Source organism: Poecile atricapillus, chromosome 14 (genome assembly GCF_030490865.1).
Source record: "Poecile atricapillus isolate bPoeAtr1 chromosome 14, bPoeAtr1.hap1, whole genome shotgun sequence".
In the NCBI taxonomy this organism is placed as follows: domain Eukaryota; kingdom Metazoa; phylum Chordata; class Aves; order Passeriformes; family Paridae; genus Poecile; species Poecile atricapillus.
The window spans coordinates 7,992,880-8,016,660 of NC_081262.1; the positions used below are offsets into that span (position 1 = coordinate 7,992,880).

The 23,781-nt window shown below is 35.2% G+C and overlaps 1 protein-coding gene across 3 annotated transcripts in view; it reads right to left on the reverse strand.

The window, feature by feature from the left end:
- The window catches only part of SNX29 (sorting nexin 29), a 97,679-nt gene that overhangs the window by 40,181 nt on the left and 33,717 nt on the right, over positions 1–23,781 (reverse strand). For all 3 annotated transcript variants that reach the window (XM_058849897.1, XM_058849900.1, XM_058849898.1), the window contains exons 15-19: positions 21,054–21,160; positions 16,206–16,322; positions 15,335–15,390; positions 14,349–14,430; positions 850–990 (exon numbers count right to left, since the gene is read on the reverse strand). In XM_058849897.1, coding sequence (XP_058705880.1) covers positions 850–990; positions 14,349–14,430; positions 15,335–15,390; positions 16,206–16,322; positions 21,054–21,160 — 503 coding nt within the window. The remainder of the gene's footprint in view (positions 1–849; positions 991–14,348; positions 14,431–15,334; positions 15,391–16,205; positions 16,323–21,053; positions 21,161–23,781) is intronic.

Here is a 23,781-nt window from a genome sequence, read left to right on the forward strand (position 1 = left end):
AAAAATATAGTAAAAAGAAAAAATCCTATGTAAAAGCTAAGAAATTTGAGTAATCTTAAAAACTGAAATGGAAAAACCCAGCACTTTAGTAAAGATATTTTTAGTCATAAGCACAATTTAAATCTCCAATACATTGCAGATTTTACTTGTGATAGCTAAACAAAATTTTCAAATAATTCCTGTGCTGCAAAGGAAATTTACTTTGATTACTTTTCAATCCTTACCAGACTTGTGGTGTCCATTGCAACATGTATTTACACTCTTGATCAGTTTAAAGTTTTGATGACTAAGATTTTAATTATATTGTACTATATATTTACTACATACATCCTACAATATTTACTGTTTTGTTTCAAAATCCCTATAGGGCAGGAAAACAGAAATTCCCATTTTAAAATGGCAGGGCTAAGACACAAAGACACAGATTACAGGAGTTAAGTACCTAAGTGCCTTTAAAAAGCTGGTTTAAAGAACTTAAAAGTTTTGGTGAAGACTGCAAGAAATGTAAGGAATTTAGATTGTTACTTTTTGAAATTTACTGAAATATTTAATTAATTATTCACCAGTGTTAAATAAAAATGAAGATTTCATTTTACACATAGACATGTGCAGTACAGTTTTTGAGGGTTTGTGCATTTGTGTACCATCAGTCTCTCATTCAGTAAAACTTTTCAGTAAGTGGAAAAACCAGTGCATTACCCACATCAGTGAATCTCCAGATGCTAGGGAGAAAGTCTGTAAGAATAGCAGGTACTAGCAGGTGTGAAAATATTTGAGTCACCTCATTTTCTGTATGGATAAGAGGTTTTTCCCCCAACTTTTACTGATACTGTGAGTTCTTTCAAGTACCTTGTTTCCAATGGCCTTTTTTGGTGGGAAGTTAAAAGTCCTGACTTGCTGGTACTTATTCTGTAATTTATGATGCAAGCTTCTGAACTCCGCATACCTTCGATAGACATTCCACTCATCATCCTTTATCCTGATATAAACCTGCAAAATACAGACAGGGAAAGGAATAATGTAAAGACAAACAGGGCTGATGTGTGTCCTTCACTCCTTAAAGCCTCCTGGCTCAGCACCTTCATGTGAGGCACCATGTGAAGCTCCAGGATTCCACAGCCACAGTTCCATGTCTGAGTGCATTTGCTGTTGCACAGGTCATTAAACTCATTCTCTCCCTTCTCCTCCTCTTTCTCTCTCTTTCTCTTATTTTAATCAAGACAAACACAGCTCGCTCATTTTAACATGACTCTGGGGCAACCATGGCAGCATTTCTTGTTACCATGGTTTCCAGCATATTCTACTACCCAGTGACCAAAGGAAAAAATAATCTAATACCACTATGAAATTGATTTCTATGTCCTCAACGCAGTTTTTCAACTTTGTAAATTAGCTTTGTAGCATCAGAATTGCAAAACCTAATTTTATCTGAAGTATGAAACTTAATTTACTTCCTAACAAAATTACATTGAAAACTAAACTAGAAATTTTATTGTTTGGAAAATAAACACAGTTTATTCTTTCTGCTTGTATAGGACATTAAGTATAATTTAACACAGCTGTAGTTTTTGTGATTCTGTTTTTGTTTGCTCCTCATTATTTCATGAGCCTATTACCAATTACATGCTAAATATTCGCTTTCTCTAGGAAAATGTCATGCAGAAGTGAAATATACTTACAGAAAAATGAGATTTCACTCTTTCCCAGGGAATGACACAGTTTAAAGAATGCTGAAACAGCATAAGTCAGAAACTATAAACCAAGCACCAGAACTTCAGATCCAAAGTGGCCTTTCCCTTTGTTCCTTCAATGGAATCTGTAGTTTATTCATCCTTGTGTGTGTTAATAATCCCAATATTTTACATCAGGAATTATGCTGGAACAGTACTGATGATACTGTCTTGCCTTGCAGCTCCAAACCCCCCCAGTAACTTTGTAGTAAACTATAAGGCAAATATCAGGAGAGCACTTATGTAAAAAAGCAACACCAACCAGTGTCACACAAAGACTGGGCAGTAACAACTGTATTTTTGTGGAAACTAGATAAAAATAAAATTTGGATTTTGACCAATTTCAACACTGAATTGCAGCTTTCCCTGGTGACCGAAGCAGAGTTCTTCTCTCTGAGATATTACAAGTCCTTAGGAGAAAAAACTCAGTTTTTCTAAGGACTGATGGTATTTCAGAGATGAAGTGAATGTCTTCTCCCACAAAAGCTGCTCATGCTTTGGTCTTTGTGAAGTTCTGTCTTCAGACACCTAGTTTCTCAAATTTATAGGAGGCTTCTTTGCAACAAAATACAATATATTATGCAGATACCATGCAAATTTTGTCAAATTAGAATATTTCAGTGTAGAAAACACTAATAAATTTTCTACAGGAAGACTATCATTCCAAAAAATGAATACTATAATTCCAAAATTAGCACATTTAAATTTGAAAGTTTCAGAATATTGTGAATTTAAAATGCATATGTAAACAAAAATTCAACTAGTTTTGGAAACAAGAATTCAGATGCTGTAATGATGGAACGACAAAAGTAAATCTGCCAAAAGTATTCAGATTTCTTTATTACTTTGAAAACAAAGACAGGATAATTAAACACCTACAGGACCATCTGTTTTAATAATTGAGTACATCTTTGAAGGCAAATGAAGGAATATATGAAATGTGACTATTTTGCTTAAATCTAATCAAGTTTATTTAATGTAGTAAAAACTATACTAAAATCATTATTCGCTCAGCTCTAAGCCCTCTCCCTTCCTATTGTCACTTCAACCAGTATATGGTTTGGCAACCTGCATACATTCCCAATATTCATGTTTCAGTTTCCCTTCGGGGCGCAGGGATGACAAAAAAAAAAAAGCTTACACTATTTTTAACTAAGTTATTTAATATGGAAATCCTAATTTAACTAAGCACTTATCTTTGCACATGTGATTTGGTGAATCATGCAGTTCAACATTACCTGTTAAGCTGTAACCCACAGTTAACTAACTAACTAATGAATCCTGTACACTGTAATTGAAATTTTTCAGGACTGCAAAAACAAAGATTGATTTCTTAGATAAAACTATTGGAAAATTTCTTACTGTTTTTCTATGTACATGATATTGACTTAATTTAGACAGCAAGAAGTGAAAATGCAACATTTGGATCCCTGTGCCATATTGAATTTATTGATAATCAACTAATAGACTATGAAATCTATATTAAAGCTCATGATGCAGCACACATTTAAATTTATTTTATCTCAGAGGGGAATACTATTCCCAAGCCAAGGGATTTCTACACACTTAATCCAAATTCAGTTGAGAAATCAAACTAAGTAAATACTAAACATAAAATTATTTTGGATAAATTTATCCTAGTCTCATCACTGAAGGCATTAGTTATCTTAGGGCCATGCTACAGCAAGTTGAAATGACTACTCTCAGGCTTATTCCAGATAAATTTAAAAGATCAATTCTAAATAATTTCATTTCCTTTCTGATGCCCTTGTTTCCCCGATATCATCCAATTCCTAACCTACTTAAATAATTTTCAGGGTAATGAAAATGTACAGACAAAATCAAAATCACCGCTAGAATACTTACTTGTAGACAAAAGATTTCACTTTAATATTGTCTCAAATATAAAAAAATAAAGTAAGTAGATTCTGTTTGTAACTTAGTAGCATTTTCCACTTGGGTCTCCCCCAATGTATAGATTGATTTGTAACCTTTCTGTAGCTCTGAGCTATAGCAGCTCTAAGAAAAATTTCAGTTAATAAGTATGTTTAATGAATTAGTCTGTTATTTTCTCATCACAAACATGTCTGAAGTCAGAGATTTGAAGAGCAATAGCAATAACAGTAGTAATTTAATAGTGTTTATCAGTCTACTACCTGCTAACTTAATATTACCTAAATGCCAAAAATCTTCAGAGAATCAATGTGAAAGCAAAAGTTTACTGATTGCATACTGAAATGAAAAATCCTGCTCCTATGGTACTGCGTTTTGAGCCAAAAGTTACTTAATAGGTTAAGAATCTTTAAGCAGTTCTGAGTCAAAAATTCTATTAGCAAGTCCTGGTAAGAGAATGGTACCAACTGACACAGTTCATCACCACTTACATATAAAAGCCTGAGGAAAAAAAAGGAGAAATGCCAAAATTCCAACTTGCTCCAGCTCCAGTTACCAAATGTCTGTAATCAACACACATCCTCCTGATCTGCAGAAGTGCCATGTGAGTACTTCTCTTTTCTGATGCAAAATATAGATTGGTATATTGAGGATTCACTTTTGTGTCTCACCAGTACGGCTGGCAGCAAGGGATACTGACCGAGATATTACAGAACCTTCTCCTGTTGCAATGACATCCCTCACTGTAGAATTCCAAATTAAGCATCAGGAAGGATATTCCCTAAACAGTTACTCCTGAATCTTGCCTGTAAATGTGGCTCACATTTCTTTGAAGGATGGACTGAATACATAATGAAAAATGAATTCTAAGACAAAGAACTCTATTGATGGGAGCTCCACAAACACGAAAGTGCTGAAGTCAAAGTCCTTGTGAGTCCATGGCCCATTCCAGAGGGAAGGGAATAGTGTTAAAGAGAGGTGAGCAGTGAAAACTCTATTAAACCACATATATGGCACAAGATACAAGAGAACTCGGGACATTTCAGCAGCAGAACACTTCAAAGGACAGAGAGAATACTGAGAATGTCTGTAAAGAATCAGTCCTAGGCTGGACAAGGTCATAGTTTTGACCATGGAAAAAAGTGATGGACAGCATAAGGAATGCAAGAGACTGTTCTGCACTAAGGAAGCTCCTGTGACATTTACCAGCTAAGTAGGCATTACAAGGGGATAAAAAATGGGTGAGAGAAAAACTATTACTTCTGAATTACTGTAATTCTACTGTATTACTGTATTTCTGACTTACTTTCCCTCACTAATAAAAAGGGTTTTCTGGAGATCCTCGCTTGTTACATACTTTCAAATCAATGCCTAAGCATGTGATAATAAAGAGGAAAATTAGCAACTGATTTGGTAGGGACAACCTAATCAGCATGAACACAAAACCAGAAAATGCTGACTGGAACCATTATTTTTTTATGTTAACTCAGGTAACTCAATTAACATAACTCAGCTTGACTGGTGAGTATTTCCCTTACATTTGCTTTCAAATAACACTACAAATCGTGAAGTACCATTGGTTTTACACTTCGGATAATAAAGTTTTTTTAATTCTTAAAACACTGGTTCAACTTTAATGTACATCTCAATTATTGAGGAAAATGAAGTTAAAGAGATTTTGATCGAAGTTTACAATTTATTAAATAATTGTTTTCAGGGGATTAGAAATATTTTTTTCCTGTTAGAAAAGCACAGAATGAAATGGGAGTAATGTATTTCAATCTACTTAGGTTTTATCAAAATTATGTATTTCTGCACTCAAAACATATAGAAGAAGTAAAAAGTATTAATGAAAAAAATAAGAACCAGTTTCATTTTACTTCAGGACAATGAGATTCTGGTAAGTATAAATTCAAACTCAATTCTCCAAAGTTACCTCTGAAGTGTGAGAAATGAATACAAATGGAAGTTATATTTTGAGACAGCTGCAGGCCTGCATTTATGGTTAAGTTCCCCCTTTGAAAATGATCCAATTTAAGAATTTTCTGCATAATGAAAAACAAATGGAACAATGAAACTTTTCAGCTGTGATAGGAGCAGCATTTTGTGTTCCATAGAGACATAACAGGAATTAGAGTGAATAAGCTTTTATTTCAATATGACCATTTTATCCACTTGCACAAAGACTACAAAAACTTGAAAGTAATTTATGTTAAATCTTCAAGTTTCTGTTATTTAGTTCATAAAAATGAACAATAGTGTCAAATATATGACACAACACATATCAAAGCATGAACCTTAAAAGCAGCCAATATTGTTCCACTAAAGAGAAAAATGTCACACGTTTTAGGCTTATCCACTCAATTACAGACTGGCAGAGTAATGATCACTGTGCTTCTGCAGTCACAGTTCTGCTTCTACTCACCAAAACAGCATTAAAGTGACTGGCCACTAGAGAACAAAGGCAGCACTACCTCCACTTTTGCTGCATGGAATCAATAGTTTCTGTCTTTTTATATACAAATCAAATCAGCACAAAAAAAATATCACTCAATAGCATAATATGCTCCTTTTGACAGTGAAATATGACTTACAAGAACTCAAGATAATTAACATCATTTCACAAACATGCACTTTGAACCATACAGTCATGGCAATGCATGACAATCACTGCAGAGAAAGAAGTTTCTGAAGACGAGAAAATAGGTAAAATGACAATAGTGCTGTTTTTTTCTCCAAACAGAATATTGTGGGTGCTTAGGCAAGGGAAAGGAGGCTATCTCATCAATCAGTTTCTAAAATATGTAACATAACTAGTATTTATTTTAGATATTTATTGAACATAAATTATTTGCTTCTTTCTGCAGTAGCTATAAAATAATATGAAAATAGAAATTCTGCTTTTACTTTCCTAGGATTTTTTGCATCCAGCACTTCAATAAACAAATCAATGTAGAAAGCTGTAATTCTGTTTCCTTTAGAAAAAGAAGTAATTACAAAAGTCTCCAAGGACTGATCTCATCTTTTTGTATATTTCCTCCATCACAGTTATTTAAAATTTTTTCTGCTTTATACTTCCTTTTAAGCTTCTTTGATACATCCTTGGGTCCCATTGCAGAAAAAGTGGGATATTCAACCTTTTTGGCTCCCTCATTCTGAAATCACTCTCACAAGCTACAACTTTCTTTCAAATTCTCCCAATCATTCCAGTTCATTTTCTTCTCTCCTTGCCCTGCGCTACATTGAAATGGAATATGATTAGAAGACTATTTATTTCTCCTTTTTGCCTGCTTAGTGCTGCAGCTGCTGAAGTCATCCAACTCATCATGTGTCAGGAAAATAAAATGCAACTTTGGGTTTAATTGTTTGGGTTTAGTTTGTTGCTTACCTTTCAACTCTTAATTGCAAGTCCATTGCTTTCCATTTTCAACCTTCAATGCTTGGAAATTTTCAACCTTCAACCTTGGAAATACCAAGGCCATGCTGGCTTCTGATTAAATTCAAGGTCAACAGGCCCAGCTGGCAGATCTTGGACTGTACCTTCCCTGTTTCATCTCTCATTCAAGGTATTTTCTGGGCACCGTCCTCCTCAAAGATTTTTGGTTAACAGATACAGTTCTCCTCCATCTCTTCTGTGTTGTGTTTCTGTGAAAATTCTCCCCTCCTTACTGCAATGACACTGAGGGGCTGGAGCATGAAGGGAGCAGAGGGGAAGGGGCTGGAGCACAAGTCCTGTGGGGAGCAGCTGAGGGAGCTGGGAAAGGGGCTCAGCCTGGAGAACAGGAGGCTCAGGGGATTCTCCTCACTCTGCACAACTCCCTGCCAGCAGCTGGAGCCACGTCGGGCTCTGCTCCCAGGAGACAGGGACAGGACAAGGGGAAATGGCCTCAGGCTGGGCCAGGGGAGGTTTTACTTTGGATCTCAGGGAAAACTTCATGGAAAGGGCTGTCCAGCACAGGCTGCCCACACCAGGAGTAGTCACCACACCTGAAGGAATTTAAAAATCACAAGGATGTGGCTTGTGGGGGCATGTGTTGGTGGTGGCCTTGGCAGTGCTGGGGAACACTCGAACTCAATGATTTCAGAGCTGTTTTCCAACCTAAATAATCCTGTGATAAAAGCCTTTCATAGGAAAGTGTACGGTCTTCCTTCACGGAGGAAGTGCACAGCAAAACAACAGGTCTTAAAATATAATTTAAAGTAACACAAAAAGAAATATTACAAGCAAATATGTCAGTCAATAGTAAACAGCAAGACTAAAGATAGTCAAAGAAATAAAAAAATTGTAAGAAATGTTTATTGATTATAGTCTTAGGGTGTCCTATTCATATGCAAATAGTAACAGTCTTGTCTGATTAGCATATTAATCTTTAAACTTATTTGGTTTATAATGTAAAGTGTTCACTGCTCTGCAAACAAGGCGGATTTGCAAGAAGCTATTTAAATATTGATATCACTTTAGGAATCATAAAATATCAGTTTCATTATCTTAAGTGTCAGGCATTGGTAATTATAGCAAAAAAAGGCTTGACTAATGGCATTTACTGTACACTTCACAGGAAAATGTATACAGAAAACAAGATACTCTACAGTTGAGAAATATGACAAAATAATATTACTGCAATAATCCACTTGCTTCACATACTAAAGAAACTGTATCTATCACCATCTAGAGGTAAAATGAAAATGCAATTTTTTTATAATTCTGATCTGGGTTCTGTCTGTATGCCCCTGATTATATTAGACAAGAAATTATTTTCTAATGGTAAGCTGACTGAGCAATGTCTGCCACACAAAAAAGATGGGCATCAAACTGCAGAGATCACAAATAGCAGTCATCAGAAAGCAACCTAGAGAAACCAGATTGTTTGGAAAAGACTCTTGCCACTATAACCCTAGCTTTAAAAAGTCACCTGATTTTTAAATTGTCTGTTTAACATACTAAGCTTCCTTAAGTGGGAGTTTGTACAAAACAAATTAATTTCTCCATCTATGGTTGTGTCCCAAAATGTTTATAACTAATCAATCTGCCACTCAGTAATAGCAACTTTGTAAGAGAATAAACCTCTGAACCTACTTTTGGATAACTGCCTAATATTCTTGCTGGAAGACATGGTTATGAGTGTCTTGTCTGAGCTCCTGTCACAGCCTGCATGATTTTATTCAGTGAAGTCCAAACAATCCTTATGATTTGTTGATTGGTAATAAAGACATCATTTGGTCATCTAAATAATTTTTCTACTCAGGTGCAAAATTAATTGCACCAGTAATCTATCAGTGCTAATGAATGGCAAGGCAGGAGTCAAGATCTAAACTGAAGGAAAACAAACTTCAGCAAGTACAAAGAGAGAGGATGTACTATGAAAACATTTAGAATGTGCTTGCCATGCACAGAAATAAGCATTAGTTGGAAGGAAAAAAATTTCCTCATGATACCAAATATTTCCATTTTAGGACTAAATTAGTCATTATTAGCATAACATTAAAAAGGTAACTCATGTTTAGTTAAAGTCACCTCCAAGTTCCTTGCACTCTGCTCTTACAGCAAGGCACACTGATCTCAACAGTTCAGAAAATTCCTTGGAGAATTATGAACTATATATTATCCAGAAGATTTAAATATAAACACAAGGTATAGTGGTACTTATTATTCCAAAATATCATTATCCAGGTATTTCCTTATAAACAAGTCACATCTTTGTGCTTGGATTGAATTTTCTTCAATTTAATTAGCTCATTTATTTTCCACACCCACAGAAATTTTCAGTATTACCCTCGATTATACATTGTGGAGAAAATCACTGTCATGCACTTGTTTTGAAATTGCAAGGCAATAGTTTCAATGGATGCTCCAATTTGCATTTTGAAACAGTTAAAAATGTCTCCTTTTCTTCATGATTTGAAAGATTGCTATTGTATTCCCCTCTCAGTTGCCTTTCATGCAGGCTGAGAATTTCTAACATGCTCCTCCAGTGAAAAATCTTTTTTTTGCCACCCATATATTTGCAGTCAATGTATTTCTCTGGAGAGGAGCAGAACTGCACACAGATAAGCCAGAGATTATACAGAGCATAATAGCATTTTCTATTTGTCTATCCCTTTCCTAATCACTTGTAACAACTTGGTTTTTAGACCTCCTTAAGTCCTTTTAAAAATTATGTCAGATTACCTATTTTAAAATCTGTGATATGTAAGCCAGAAGCTATTTATCAGTCACGTTTCAGCTATTTCACCTTCGAATTCCTGGTGCACTGCATGTGGAGATTTATGCTTTATTTATTCAATAAGATCTGCTACTGGCATTTCATTTAGAACAGACAGTCTGCTATTCTGCACAAGAGAATATATTCCACACAATGAGAATAACCCATAACAACTCCATGGTGAACAGAGATTATAAAATAAGCATTTTTCTGTTACTATTTTATATTCTGAGAAGACAAGTAAAAAAATATTTTTAATTGAACTCAGTAATTGCACTGAAGTGCACATCCAATTCTAAATAGCTCTTCCCCTAAAATTTATATACCTTCTAATTGTTGTAATGTCCACAGCTGAATGATACGGATCCAGAGCTCTGTTAATTTTTAAGACAGTAACAGATAGTGCTAAACTGGAGCACTGAATTATCTGCTGCTCACAATTGTCCCCTTGAACTTAGCCATTCAAATTGAGCATAAAATTTGGCTACATTTCCAGAGCTTGTTTTGAAATCCTTAGGATTCATAACCAGTTAATTCTGCCAGTTAAACATTACTGCAAGAGTGCACTGTAACTCTACAAATACAGAGAGAGGTCTGATTGAACGTTCCACATCTAATAGGATTCATTATGAAATGCTGCTTGCTTTCAGAGACCACAGTCTTATTTCTGAGCTTGTCCAGAATCCTTAATCCGTAACAGAAATTAAAGAAACTATTTGATGGTTGAAGCTATGTGACAGGTATGCTGGTGCTGGAAACTTTTCCTGCTGTATTTACTGAAGAGCAGTATCTGGTGTTTCTTTAAGGATGAAAAATGCATTGATTTTGAACATCTGAAACAGATGTTAACGTGGCACAAAGAGAAATACTTTGAAATGCCCTTCAAAACAGCATTACAAATCTACATTAAATTTAAAAACATAAAATTAAATTTAAAAAAGCAAGCACAATAAGAAAACTCCTGCAGGAGTCTATTCTTACTCTGTCCAGGTCAGGCCTTCCTGATATGCAGATTAACATGTCATAAATTTCTTTTCCTGGTTTAAGAAGCACGAGTGCAAAATTGGCATTGATTTCAGAGAGGCACAGCAATCCATATTTATTTCTCCTAATTCTTAAATTCTTCAAAAGGTTTTTTAAGTTCATGAAAACAGATAACAGACACTGTGGAACTGATAGGTTCATAATTTTCCAAACTACTTGAGATGCTCTGCAATTGTTTCCACCCTCTTCTGGTCATTTTCAAGGCAAGTGATATGTACACAGCAGTTTATTTTCTGCTACAAAATACCTATTTATAAGCAGAAAGGGACAGAAGAGGCACAACAATTCTAAAGTGCAGTGTAAGTGGGACAGAGCAAGTAACCCTGGCACAGTCCTGCTCTCTCCATCAAGTGAAGTGCTCTAGAGATACACAATTCTAAATCAGCAAAGGTTAACAAGGTGGCTCATCAGAGGAGGGGAGAGAAGGACAATCTCTTTAGCTTTCTAATAATAGAAAATATAGAAGAGATCAAGCTATCTCAGAAATACACTCACATGAACTGCCTTTGGAAAAGCAATGACCAAGGCTCATGCCCTTTTGTAGCACCCTCATTTAGTAGCAACATCTTACCTTGATAGTATCACATGTATGATCTGATTTTCAGTCAGGTTAAGCACCTGAGGGTTAATGTCTAATCAGCTTTAAGTACAGTTGTAAGTATTTAGCATATTTAAAATTCATGCTTAACACAAACAAAATTTCAAACTTTGCCTGTTCCAGCTGGCACACTTTAGCTTTCTCCAAAGTTCATTTGATATCTTTTTCTCAGCATTAACCAGCACAGCCAAGAGTCAGTTTTTACATCTGTTCACCCAAGTTCTCCCAGAGAAATGCGAACTCCAAAAGATATTGGTAATAATCTCACTCACACCAACATTCTGCAATATTGCTACTTTCCTTTCTGTTGATATACCACAAGTCCTTTCTCATGCAGCTGATTAGAAGAGTTATACATGCATTTTAATTTTCTGCCATTGGAGAAATAAATGATAAGGCAATAAAAATAATGGTTATTATGAATAAAAGGACTCTCAGAAATGAGCTCAATCATTTATCCTAATTGGACTCACTGTCTAGGTCTGTTCAAGGCATACTGGTAGCCTGGTAAATAACCTCTTCCACAATTTCAACACTGAATCAAATTCTTTGTAATCAGCAGCACATGTTTAATGTTAAGCAGAGATTTAATAAGATAAGTGCACAGTGCTGTTATTGAACCTGTTCTAAAGTTTTCCGAATTAATGCTTTCCTGGTCACCATAAAATGTAAAATATATATTCAGAAAGCACATGACTATATAATTGATCAGAGAGGTGGCACTCACTTCAAATGTTTCATAACAGTTGTATGAGTCTATTTGGGAAAATATTCTTCTTCATATGCACTGGGGCAGTGACACTCCTGTTAATGAGACCAAAAACTGGCAGGAATGATATTCATGTGTTCTTCCATAAGGAAAGAGCGCCATGATCAAAGTTTAACAAGAATTATAGAAGTTCAAAGTCACTTCTACAGGTAATTCCTGCTTGCTTTTTCTCTCAACTATGAAAAGACAAATTTCAATTGTTCACTGGAAGAATTCTATAATATCCAGTGCTGTTCTGTAGCTGAAGACAAACTAGTCTGACTACATTCTACGTTCTAGACAGCTATATTTAACTTTTCACATAAAAAAAAAATCTGTAAACTGATAGTGTGAAAAGATAATGAATGAAACATATTCAGAAGAACTTGTACATTTTTCAAATATACCAATAAACAGAATTTTGCACACTATGAATACCCAATATTAGAAATTTAAACTGTAGACATAAAAACCTGGTGAAATTCTTAAAATTGTCATTTTGTAGACTTAGAATTTTCAATCTTTTGGAAATATTTTCCTTCCTTTTTTTCCTGTTCTCAAGAGGCTAAGCCTTCAACTACAAGTTTTTTATTTTCCATTAAAGACAAGCAAAATCTAACTCTACTCACTTCTAAATTTTTGGGTAAAGTTCTGAACCTCTTACAAACTGGGAAGCTTAATTTATATCAACATTTTTCCTTCTGAATGTGCAGAACATATTCATATGTGAATTCTGCATATTTCGCAGGCTTTCACAATCCCACTTGTACAGTGATGCTCAGTCAAACTGCATGACAAATACTGAACCCTTTAGTAACCTCATTAGATACCAAGTTACAAGTAAAATTAAAAATACATTAAATTCTTCAAAGAATTCACAGAATGGGGAAGGTGATGTGGAAGGGACTACAGTGGGCCATCTGGTCCATCCCCCCTGCTCAAGGAGGATGAAAAACAACACAGAGCAACTTAGGAAAGAAGCAGTAGAACACAGAGCTCTTCTAGTGTACATGGAACTGCAGCATCATTAGAGTAACTAGTGGGGTGAGATTTGATGCTTTTAAGAATTTCTGCATTGGTAGACCTGTGTCTGGGTTTGCGAATGTGCAGCCAGTAACAGCAGAGTGGAGAAATACGTGGAAGCCAGAAAGACAACAATAATTACACTTGTCAACAAGTTAGGTTTTCACACACCTGTGCATCTCAATTTGAATGATTTTTCAATGCTTTTGAACAAATTACTAACTGTTCCCATCCTGGTGGCTTTTCTTTCCATTAGCTCAAGTCTTATTTTTCATTGTCTTTTACTGGCCAAAAGGTGGGTGTTTTCCTATATTTTTCAACTACCTGCCAACACTTCATAAATGATTCAAAATTCTGCAAAAAAACATCATTCTGAGTGAGAGGCATGTTAACAAGCTTCAGCAATCTTGTTCAGAACTAAGTACATGTGGCTGAAACAAAAGTGGAGAAATTTTGCAGCTGCTAACAATCCACAAATAAAGAAATACAAACAGCCTAGGACAGCACATTAGAGAGTATTTGAAGTTCACCTTGCCATTCTATGCATGGAGGGTGTCACTGCTCTGAAACCAAGAATTCAGGAATCAAAGAACACAATAAAATTTCAATGCTTCAACTACAAGTCAGGCTGGAGCACAGGCCCCTGAATTCAGACCTGCCCGAGGCAGAACACAATGTGAACACGTTCAATAACACTCAGGGAAGGACTGTTTCATTATTCAAGATGTTTTCAAGTGAGCTACTACAGTAAACCACATCTGTCTGTCTGTCAAGCAATGTTTCTGGTCACTGTTATCCCCAAAACTGAAGTAAAACATGTACATGCACATTGAAGAAGCTGTTAGTGATTACTATTGAATTGTTACACTCCCTGAGCAATGCAGTCATCTTAGTAGCATGCTTTTAAAGTATTAAACTCCTAAAAGACAACCCTCAAAATATGCTATTTGAATAATCAACACAATCCTGTGGATGAATATATATGAAGTTACTGCTGCTGCTCATTAGCTGATTTCTAATGAGATTGTACAAAGAGCTTTAAATTATTAAAATGTGCTATTTCAGTCAGAAACTTACACAGAAAATCCCTGTTAGGCTGGCTCACTTACCTGATAAACATGGAATGCATTGGCAGCTTTTCCACGTAGAAAGACTGAGGGAATCCAAACATTAATAAGAGCACGATTTGATCTGAAGAGGACCGAGAAAAACTTAAAATAAGGAATCATATTTATGTGTAAGAATTGCAAAGCAACTACATGCAATGATTTAGATAATGATCAAAGTTATCAACAAAGCAACTTATCACTTCAAATTAAGTAACAGAAAAATGGAGTTCTGCGTGAACTTTTTACATGTTCTGAATCTAAAAATGTTCCCTAAAATTAACCCAACTGAAACAATTCCTTCTGCAGGTTTTCTGGGATTTGGGTGTTTTTTTCACAGCATGCATTTGACAACATTTCATTATACACTTGCAGTAAAAATTATTCACCGCAACAAATTCAACATTCTCAGCCACAAACCTCAGGTAAAATTCATTAAACAACAGAAGAACAGTGCACAATTATGCAGAAGCCATTCCTATCCACTCTTTGTTATCCATCTCCTGATTTCTATGATTCAAACATATCAGCTACATTTTCAACCCCTCATCCACAAAAGCAAGATTCATTAGTTTGACTACTAAAGGCAAAAATCCAAATCACAACACTCTAGAATGGGGTGGGTTGTTTGTGGCAGTTTTGGGGTTTTTTGTAAGCATTGATTAGGAGCTATTCTGTTAAAATGAGGAAATCCATCACATGATGAATAGCAACCAGCACCCATCAAACCCAAAGCACTAAAACCAGTAACTTCTTGGTGCTTTGGCAGAATACCAAGACCTAGGGCACTTAAAAAGCACTCTAAGGCAATCTTCCTAAATCTTAACTCCTAGAGTTCAGCATTATTAACTACACTGGGACATGGACACCACAGCTAAGAATGCAGTTATTGGAAATAATATAGGAAAAGCAAATTATTGAATCTGTTTGCTTATTTTCCTTTCCCAGAGACAGTATGAAGAGAAAAATTGGTGAATTATGAAACTTACATTTCAAAATCTGACAAACTCTGATCTTCAGATGTTTGGCTCAAATCTCCAGGGACCTATATTTACAAAACAGAAATAATTTCCACACAGTGGCTGTTATGTTTTCAATTAAGAAAGCATACTATTATAAAGAAATTACAATTCAACATTCAATTTTACAAATGCCAATAAAAACTATGACTGACAAGCAATAAAAGAAAAACAAAATCCTGCAAGAGGATTGTGAACATATCACCCTTGTGAGTCCTTTATATTAGAATTTGCTACAGTTTTGTAAAGAAATGAGTTGGGGGTCATAAAAGCCTATAATCTTGAAAGAGATAGAAAATGCATGATAGAGCACCATTATTAGGGCTTTTTGAGCACAGGATGCAAAAACAAAATATTCTGTGTGTATAAGCAATTTATGGGAAAATGCAAAGCACATAAAACCTACTGATCACTTTCTTTTACAACCAATATTCCATTAGGGGAGGGACACATGAGCATTTTATTTCAGCTGTGCTCTTATAAAACATTATGTAAGTACAAAAGTTCATAACGATGCAATGATGGACTAATGCCTGCAGAATCAAAGGAAGCAGCGCAGTTGTTAGAAAACCAGATTGCAAGAGCATTTAGAACTGAAACAGAAATAGCTTTTTACCCTACTTTATAGCTAGAATAAACATAAAAGGGTATCTTCTTTCCTTTATAAGGAAAATATAAAATGTAAAGCATAATCTAGAATAGTTAAGAGGAAAAGAATTGTGTAAAGCAAATTCTTCAAAGATCTGTTATTTCTTACAAGCTAATAGATATTTCATCATGAGTAGCAATGTTTGAGCCTATTCCAGAGGGATATTCTATAATGCAATAACCAAACACTCACTGGCCCTCTCAGATCAATTAGTTCTTGTCTCATCTGGAACACCAGAGCTTCCTTGGCCATCAGAGCACGGTGCAGCCTCTCATTGAATTCAATCAGCTCCCCATGCATTTCAGCCACCTGAAAAGTAAAGCCAAGGGATAATTATGTTATGAATTGGGAAAAAAAAAAATCCCACTATGTAATTTCTTACACGTATATCAATTTCTTTTTACCATACTCTCCAAGTATTGCTAATGCATTAGTTTGAACAATCATTACAAACAGACATTGCTATAATTTTGACTCATGCCTTGAAATGTAGTTTTGATATTGGATTGAACAGGACAAAATACAACTTCATGTCAAATTTTATTCCTATCACTCGAAATCATGACAAATGATTCTAATAAAACACTCATTGACTTCTGTTCTTAGTTTAATTCTTCGAGGAATGCAGCACTCACCAGGTACAAACTAATCACAATATTTTGAACTGGGAGTACTGCAAAATGCACAAACTGCATTAAACTTTGTCAATAATTCATAAGTGATGTACTCTTCACTCTTAGTTGGGAATTTTAATAGGATTGGAGCTAGAAGTCAATCACTCCAGGCAAATCTGTGAGAGGTCAGAGGAGTCTATACCAGAGTCAGGCTGAGTCACAGGTTGTGCTCTCAGGTAAACAGAGTGGCCTCTTTGAACGCCAAGTGTGGCTGTGGCTGTGCTCTGCATTTTAAGTCATGAGAGCAGCAAGTGATGCAGGATGTTCTGAGAGTGCCTGGGGCTGGGAGAGTGAGGAGGATGGAAAGTTCCAGCAGTCAGATGAACACAGTGGGCATTGCTGGGCCCCTTCCAGTGGGCTGCCCCAGCAGCATGGTTAAACCTGTTCCTCAGTTAGAACACCTCTTGGAATGCCTCCTCCTGCTCATACTCCCATCCAGGCAGCAGGGTAACAGCATGAAAGCACAGCTGAACAACATGAATTTCAATCCAGTCACCTCAACAATAGCACAGGGACTTGAACTACTGCCAAATCTCTTAAGAGTTCATAGTTTCCCTTCTGGAAGCAGTTCATTACTATCTGTGAAATTCATAATTTCCTTTTCTTGAATTACTCTGCCTTCTCCCTCTTCCCCAGGGAAGTTCCCCAAAATAAAGCAGTTGAATTCAGTTTAATTTGGTGCCTGCTTTTAATTTTGTGCTTTGTTCCACACAAACCTGCATCCTTCACAGAATCTAAGCAAACAGAAAAAAGCAGCTTCAATTTGACATGCCAGGATCTGACATCACTGATTATAAATAAAAAATAAAAATAATTCTCTCAAATTGAACTTCAAGCATTCTTTTCCATTTTTTTTTTTTTATATAAGAGGGGGTCCTTCAAATCTAGTAATTCATCACTGTAACATATATGCAAAAAAGAGCTAAACTACACCAAAAACAATAATGTAATACTATTAACTCTAGATAACTCATTTTCCATACTAGCTTAACCACTAATTCCAATTTAAAGTGGGTGGTGAAACATTTAAGAATACCAGGTTAATATTAACAGGCCACTGTTAATTGCAGAGTCTGGGCTGTAAGGCAGAACTTCCCTGCATTTCAGGTGCAGCAGAGATACAGCACACAACCAGCTGCGTATTCACAGAGAAAAGCTGCAATACTGCTGGTTATCAAAAGCAATACCAAAATTTATGAGTGGATACAAATCTCAGTAGTTTGCATATTTGAAAACATGTTTGATTTTTCAGGGCCTATCAGAAGAACAAAATCCAGACTGATATGTGACTATTTTGTCTCTCTCTGATTTGATGTCCTTGAAATAACTTTCTACTTGCAGACTCAATTAATATGCAAATTCAACAACTCTCTCAAAACACTACAAGTAATGCAAAAATTTATAGGTATCCCTAGCAAAGTTAAATAATAAAAAGGAAATTTAACAGCAAATAAAACACCAAATCACTTGTTCTATATTATCAAAAGGACAACTGGCAGGTAACACTTATTAGCAATTAACTTACTTCAATACCTCTCCTTGTCAAAGAAAAATGCACTACCATCACTGCAAATCAAAAGGAGCAATGAATGACAATATTAATTTAAGTTCCTTTAATTTTTTCCTGCATCAAAGTGTGCTAAAACAAAGTGGTCTCCTTATAATTATATCCTTCCAGTTACATTTTCATACAGTCACATCTTCCTTCACTCAATCCACAATGAAGCTTAAGCAATAAATTTCCCTGCTGGGACTTCAATCATCTTCACAGCTGTTTTTCTTCATAAGAATATGCTTAAAGCAAAAAAATAATATATAAATAAGGTAGGTTTCCTTTGGACAGAGGATCATTTAGATTTGCTCCTTCCTATACAAGAAAACAGTTTAAAGCACCCAAGCCCTTCTCATGAAGGTGAAGTGAGGCTAAAGTAAACACTTGAGGCTCCTCACTAAGAGAATTCTTTAGAGTTGTCAAAAGAAAACCTAAGTGCCTGAGAGTACTGCAGGTACACTGCCCAGCATCACCACACTTGAGAGCAGTCTACAGAGAAATGACAAAGGAAATATCACTTCATGTTTCACAGCAAAGGACCAATCAGTTAACTTAGGTTAGGACTGTTTCACTGAGCATCTAATAATACATTCTATCTTGGAAGGACATACTTCTAGACAAATTCTATAAACATAAAATAAATAAAAACTTGCAACAATAAAAAAATAGTAATTTTCTCACAATGTTTTAGTAGAACCCAAGACTTCTTTTAATATTGTTTGCAACTAAGACTTCATCAAAGTTTTTGCACAAGCCACATTTGAATTAATAACTTTTTGTCAGGTATAGGCATTTTTCCCCCAACAGTCACAAAACACCACATGTTTCACAAGAAACTCTAGACAGAACTGGAAGTTGCTTCCTTTTGCTCTTAGCAGAATCATGGATGTATTTTTTTCCATGAGAAGGTCTCCTTTTCAAATATCTATGTTCTTATACATCTTTTTCTCAAAAGAAGCAAGGCCAAAGGGCTGCAAAACAGAGCAGGCATCCTATTAACAACTCCATTTTTCTACAGGTGAAAAACAGTAAAACTCAAAATGGCAGAGATGGTTCCAAAAAATCTACTGATACATCCATAAAATACTCAAACTTTGCCACCTGTTTCAAAACTTCCATTATCTATTCTCAGTATTTCCATCTGCAAACAATGCATTTGGTCCAAGACAGACTGAAATAGCACTTAGGAACAGGGTTGGCATTGAGCTGCTTTGGTTTGGGCTTGTGTCCTAGGGTGACTTTCTGATGCTTGTATCGTATCCCCAGTGGTCTGTTCTGTTTATGCTGGATATTAAGTTCTGCACCTTTAAGACTGGTTCCAGGACTGAAGGGGGGAGAAGAAGCTCACAGTTCATTTTCAGAAATTGATTTTGTTTTGTTGCGTGGATTTCTGCTTGGTTGGTTTTCTACTCTCACTACACAAGGTAGGCACAAGTCAGGTTTCCTCAAAACCAACAAATAGAAAATAAGCTGAAGTTTTCATCCCAAAATAAACTGGCAGCTGTGCACATTTAATGAGTTTCCTATTCATGTTAGCAATAATTTCCAGTTTTTGTCAGTTGTGTCCAGTCATACCAGTGTTTGCTGAGACTGACAGAGCTTGCCACACTCAGAGCATTAAAGAAGGGTTATCACAGGGGTTATGTCCTGTTTGGAGCTTGTGAAGATATTGTTGGAGACTAATAAGTGAAACAGATGCAGCCCCCCTCTTCTCAGTATCACTGGCAAGAAAGCTTTTCTTGTGGTTACAGCCAGGGCTGTGTCTCCACTGACACTTCCAAAAACCCACAAGTGTCAGTAAGAAACTCCTGAGCACACAGAACAAACCTGGTACAAGTAAGGAGGCTTCAACAGCAGGGAGAGATTTTACCTGTGTTCTTAATTAAGGTATTCTCTTGATAGGTACAGAACAGAGGAAAGGAGTCAGAAGAACTCAACCAAAGGTAAGCATTAGGGAGAGAATTAGTTTCACATGGTCCTATGAGAAAAGGATAACCAAGTATGAATGTTTTAGAAGAACTGTATGAAGCTCTTTGATCCATGACCTGCATTTTTAGTCATCTTCATGTTAATCAGTTAATGTGGGTATCCAATTTCAGGGCATTTGGGGCAAGAGAAAGACATAGAGAATTGTTTTACTTTTTATAAAAATGTTCTTTTAATATTTAATAGCAGATATGGATATTAGATATTAAATTTCATTACTTCTGTCTTGAAAATAATTTGTATTCAAATTTAGGATGAAACCCTAATTTATCTTTTTTTTCATTTAATGAATTTTACATTAATCTTAAAAGTAAATCTTGCCTTTAACATGGTCATATCAACAGAAGCTGTATCTTCTATCAGCCATTTTCTTGCAGCAGTATTCAACAAGCAATACAAAAATGAAACATGATTTGCAATCAGAAACCAGCATGAAAGTACAGAAAAAGCTACAGATTTCACTGTGTCCTCATCTTAAATAAATCTCAACTGCCAACACAGCCATGCCTGTAATGATGTACTGTAACTTAAACAAAACCTCAAATCTATTGTCTGTGATGGTTTCAACTTCATCACCAGCAGTTAAAACCTGAAGGAACTTGCTTCTCTATTAAAATCTTCATTTTAATATCAGCATATAAAAGTGTACCCCTGTTAGGAAAAGTATTCTTAATCATCTGAGATTTTTTATTTTTGAAGGAAAAAAATCAGATTTATCTTTTACATACCTGAAGAAAAAAAATAACAACTAAGCAAAGAAGCTTAGTTAAGCTTCAAGCTTTGTTTTACAATTACAATTCCATAAAATCTGTGCAGTGTAAACTTTACCTCAATCAATTTCCTTTCGTAAGAGCTGGCCAGTTCCTCATTGTCTTCTACTTGCTTTTGCTCTGGAATTGTAAATTCACCATCAGTGCTCCAAATGTTTGGCAGAACTGTAACAAAGACAAACCTCAAATTAAGAAGTTAAATTCCATAAATGTCCACGACACCCTGTTTAGAAACATTAGCTCTGTAAGAAACAGTTATTAAAAATATCTTTACAGATCATAATATTAAACACTATTACAAGTAGTAAAATACAGATTCTGCAGGGACCTTTTTTTGTAAGAAATATTTAGACTGCAATCTTAACAGTAAAAAAAGTAAACCAAAAGCATCGGGCTGTTCTTTGACTACAGCTGTCTAATACATGTATTACCTGCAATTCCTGACCAAAGTCTTCTAAAACTAAACTTACACTTCTGTTTTAAGCCTTTTTTTTTTTTTTAACTTGGCTTCCAAAATATAATTTTATATTATTTGCACAGACTGCTTACATATCATAGAAATTACAGAAAATAGGGCTGAAAATGAGCATTCCATATTTCATCCAGTATTTCGTGATTTTGCATCAAGCAGAATCAGATGGAGTTATTCCATTCCTGACAGTTAACTGTCTAATTTCTTCCTAAAAACTTCCAGGAAGGGAGATATCATGTCTCCTTGCACAACCTATTTAAATTTAACTATTCTTCTCACAAAGTTTTTCCTGATAGCTAATCGAACTTCCTTCACCTGCCATGTCAGCCCATTACTTCTTTTATCTGTAGTGAATGAAAACTACAAAATATTCTATTCCTGTTCCTAGCTATCATTTACGTATTTGAAGATCACTTCAAGTCCTAAGTCTCCTCCAAGTCACACGGAATCCAATTCAACTTTTCCTCATAGCTCATGAATTTCTAAGAAAACAATTTAACAAATAAAAGTAAAGCCCTAATAGAAGATGAAGAAATGCTTTCACTATTCTTCAATATCTGAACTACATATACAACCACTATAAGGTAAATGGAGAGACCATAATTTAACTGGCTAAATATTATTGAGGCTGGGAACTGATTTTTGCTTTGAGGAAGAATTTAGAAGTTTATTATTATTTAAGTGAATTTGAAAGCTATATTAAGATCTTTTTCTTGAAAATGTTGCTGCAAGTTCTTCAGCCAGAATTTTAAGATCAGCATTTTTATATAAATATTCTATCTAAGCAGGTTTAAAAAATGGTACAGAGCCAACTCCTGCTGATGGCTGAGAAATCAAGATGCTCATTTATTAAATATTTAAATACCAATATCCAACTTCTCAGGCTACAGCAGTGATCATTCATTTTGAAAGCTGATAGTTCTGATTTTTGGGTAATTTATTTATAATCACATTTGCTGAGTGGAGTTTTTTGGCCTTTTTAAGTCTCCACAAGGCAAAGTATCAAGCTGAGTTTCATTTATTATTTTAGGAAACTATTTAAAAGCCATACTCAATAGCATTTGATCTGATTATTGTAGCAAACATGTAGACTTCATTATTTATAGTGATAAAAATAACAGCAGAAGCCAAATTTATTCTGACTCTTTCAAAAGAGAGTCACAGAAAATCTGTATTTTAAAGTCTACAATGCATTTAAGACTTCTGTTTTCATACCATTCAGAAGATTAATTATAATTAAAATTACTCATTACGTATACAAACCATGGGTGCAATAGTTTCTATAATTCTGGTAAAAGGAACAAACTCCTTTTGTTTCATTCGTTTTTTGCAGCTAGTACTCAGGGATTATTTACATGCTTATGTACTTTGAGTCAGAGACCCCAGTACTACTAAAACTTCACCTAAATTTTCAATGGCAGATAAGGGAAAAAATTTAGTTTTATATAAATTCAACATGTGAAGCTAGAATGTAAGAAAAATTTATTACAAATACTAAATGTAGCTGAAATTTATTCTGGTCTCTAGTGATAAATATTACAGAAAATTACTGTGGATTGATTAAATATCTCTCCAGCATAAAGCATACATGCGTTCATTTTTAGAAATGTTGGTACTGTTCCATTCCCCTATTTCATCTATAAAATCTGACCATCCTACTCAGTTTCTATTCTTATCACTCACTAATCTGCATAATTTTAACATGGTGGAATAGAGCTAGCCTAGGAATATTATTTTTTTTCCTTTTCCTATAATTATACTCATCATGGAAACTGTCACTACCTAATGAAGGATAATTTCTGCTATTATAGGAAGTCTAAGCCATGGTTTTCGTGAATAATTCTTAATATGAATCACTACACTCCAGCAAAGTCGGAAGTAAAAACATGTGTTCTCACTAACAAATATCCTTTTAGGGATGAATGAAGCTTTGAAACTCCACATAAGTACAGTGGCTAACCCTTAAGAACAGTAATATTCATTCATGCAGCCACTTATATGACCAAAATATTCACAGTTTAAAAGGATTAAACAGATGGTGCCAATTTCTGAAATTCCTCCTCAGCTCTCTGAACACCTTCTGTAACCAGTGGGAATCCAGATCCCACCAGGAAAGGATTCAGAATCTCAATTCAGCCCTTCATGGATGCTTCTATCACAGACCACAGAAGACAAACAGGTAAAACTGCTGATAACTTGGCTCATTTTCTTTCAGATATAAAATCTGCTCATTACTACTCAGTACAGAGTCTATTTCAAACAGTCTGCAAACACTGATCTCCAAAACAACAGTATAATCTAGAGATACGACGTT